Source organism: Blastocystis sp. subtype 4, assembly GCF_000743755.1.
Source record: "Blastocystis sp. subtype 4 strain WR1 chromosome Unknown seqid_0630, whole genome shotgun sequence".
NCBI lineage: Eukaryota > Bigyra > Opalinata > Blastocystidae > Blastocystis > Blastocystis sp. subtype 4.
In genome coordinates, this window is record NW_014568917.1 from 1 (window position 1) to 2,773 (window position 2,773).

General features: G+C 38.2%; 1 protein-coding gene across 1 annotated transcript; it reads left to right on the plus strand.

Annotated features, from left to right (window-relative positions):
- Positions 1–538: 538 nt before the first annotated feature.
- Positions 539–1,814, plus strand: JH06_5285 (ATP-dependent RNA helicase; the record flags this gene model as incomplete). The annotated part of the gene is given in 9 exon segments (XM_014669359.1): positions 539–607; positions 623–652; positions 732–793; positions 827–902; positions 1,003–1,080; positions 1,111–1,183; positions 1,213–1,310; positions 1,341–1,448; positions 1,479–1,814. The coding sequence occupies 9 exon segments, from the start codon at positions 539–541 to the stop codon at positions 1,812–1,814; spliced, it is 930 nt and encodes a 309-aa protein (XP_014524845.1).
- Positions 1,815–2,773: the final 959 nt, after the last annotated feature.

Below are 2,773 nucleotides of genomic sequence, written 5' to 3' on the forward strand. Positions count from 1 at the left end.
TGGAAGGTACTAAGAGGATAGAACAGAGAATTGACCTATTCATAGGACAATAACTATGGAAATGATATGCATATATTGAAACAGTCAATCTTAATAGTAAAAACGTTAGAGACGTTTGTAAGAATAACACGAATCAGCAGAATTTGAGTCACTCCATACATAGTTCCGATTTCACTCTATTCCTAAAAACAGATTTAGAATGAGTGAAGATGGAAATGGAAAGTTTGTTACTGCTTTACACAACGGTAAAGAGTACAAGTATCGGAAATGTTTGTCTTTTGATGAATTTGGGTATCCCAAGCAGTTTTACGACTGTGCATACATTCTAAAGTACATATTTTGTGCTGAAAGTGATATTCATAGTATTTCAAACCCAACACCAGTTCAATCATATAGTCTTCCTCTTGTGTTGGAGAAGAAGAATGTGTTAATCAAGGCAGAAACAGGTAGTGGTAAAACACTTGGATTTCTATTACCGATTCTGTTCAATGTATCAAGGCAAGTGGCTCTTTCATTTGACGAGGATCCAAGAGATGAAATGTGTCATCCTCGTTGTATTGTAGTTGCTCCAACACGAGAATTGGCGACCCAAGTTGGTTTGAAGGAGGTGGATTAGAGGTAGATCTATCGTTTGGGTTATAAGCTGATGAAAGTATTTAAGATGGTCCATTGCAGTTTGATAGTTGGTGGATTATCAAAAGTATTGTAATATAGCAGTGACTGAGGTATAGGAGGACCAGATACGAGATATGATTGAGAAGAAAGCCAGTATCATTATATCTACGCCTGGAAGGTTTGAGTGAAGAAGAAGAAGAGTAAGTAATAGAGTGCTCGATTTAATGAATCTTGAAGGGAATCAAGGGGAAGAGAAGTCAAAACAACAGTACTTGAGTCTAGACCGAGTGAACTATTTGGTTGTAGATGAAGCTGATTTGATGCTTGATATATCTTTTCTTCTATCTCCCTTTTGTTCCTTCATTCCACCTTGGATTCAAAGAACAGTTGAATTTGATGTTCTCTTCGATTCCTCCTGAACAGAAGTATCAGACTGTGTGTTGTAGTGCAACATATACAGATCGAGTAGGAGAAGATGAAAGAAGAAATGAATAGATTCGAGATTCTGTAAATCAGTGGTGTCCTGATCGATATGAAGTAGAGATTCCAAATAGTAGTTTAGTTCTGAGTATGAATGAGAGGAATAATGAATTGTAGATTCTCTGAGTGAAGTATCAGTCAATCCTCTAATTACCCAGGATATTCATTTGTGTAGTGAGCATAAGAAGATTCGCAAACTTTTTGATTTCATTCGTGTAGGAGAGGAGAGATGTGATGAAGTATAGTATGTACAACATCAGGACGAATTGAATCATGTTAGGCAGAAGTCAATTGCTCTGATCTTTGTGAACAAGATGAAAACAGGCGAGTACATTTTGGATTTTGTTCGTAAAGTTGTATTCAAAGTGTTGAATGAGTGATAGAACTGGGCTAAAGGTCCTTCTGGTCGACAGAAACAAGGTCGATTCCTTCCATCAGCCAAACCAACTGAGGAGTCTGAAGAGAATGATGTGAAGAATCTTCGGATTGATTTCCTTCACAGTAAGATGGCTCAACCATATCCTTTGTCCATTTCTTCCTCAATTCCTTCATTCCACAATTCGAAACAAGATTCTGAACAGTTTCAAATCAGGAAAGACCCAGTTTCTGATCACAACGGATATCGTGAAGCGAGGGATCGACATTCCGAATCTTCATTATGTTTTGAATTACGATTTCCCTACAAACCTCGTCACATATATATCCTATCCTATAGTTGAAATAGCTGACTTGATTCTACGTTCATCGCATTGGCAGAACAGGACGTAACAATTGCAAGGGTTATTCTCGAAGCTTTTTGACTAGGAATATGTCTCCATTAGTTCCTGATTTAGTAGAGTTGTTAAAGGCAAATGGTAGGGACGGAAGTGTTCAATGAGAAATAGAACAGCCTGTACCGAAATTGGTTGAAGAATTAGCTGAGGAGCAGAAACGTTTGATTGAGTTTGGTAAGTGGGAAGTAGGAATATGAGGGAGTGATTATGCGAAGGAGGAGGTGGATGCTGCAATGAGAGAAGGAAAGCCGATTCCAAATGGGGAGATCAAGGAGAATGAAGAGAAAGAGAATGCTATTGTGAAGGAGGATAACAACGGAATAAAGGAAGAGGACAAGGAAATAAATGAAGGGAAACAAAAAGAAGTCAAGAAGTCAAAAACACCTTCATGCCCTGTAAATGCAGAAGGTAAACCCATCTCAGTAGATCAACATTGGAAGCAATTCGTTTCCAAGAAAGCTACCAAGAAAGGAGCGATGAAACGATCTTCAGCAGGGAATAACAAACGAGAAATAGAAACAACCAATCAAGAACCAGTCATCAAGAAAGCAAAGACGTTGTTTGATGATGACCCTGAAGTGGAGGGTAGAAAGAAGATACCTCTCCGTCCAAAGAAGTAGTTTGCATTATCTCTTTAGAAACTGTTTGTTCCAAAATGTAATAATATTTCGCATATGCAAAAATTGATTGTTGTTAAAGAAAGAGTTTGCATCTAAACCATGAAGATTTCTGTAGTTTGTTGATACTATGAGGTGATAAGATAGATGAAAGGAGGTGCCTGGAAGAACTCTGAAGATGAGATTCTGAAGGCAGCTGTAATGAAGTATGGAAAGACGGAATGGGCTAGAGTTGCTTCTCTTCTTCCTCGGAAATCGGCAAAGCATTGTAAAGCTCGTTGGGAAGAA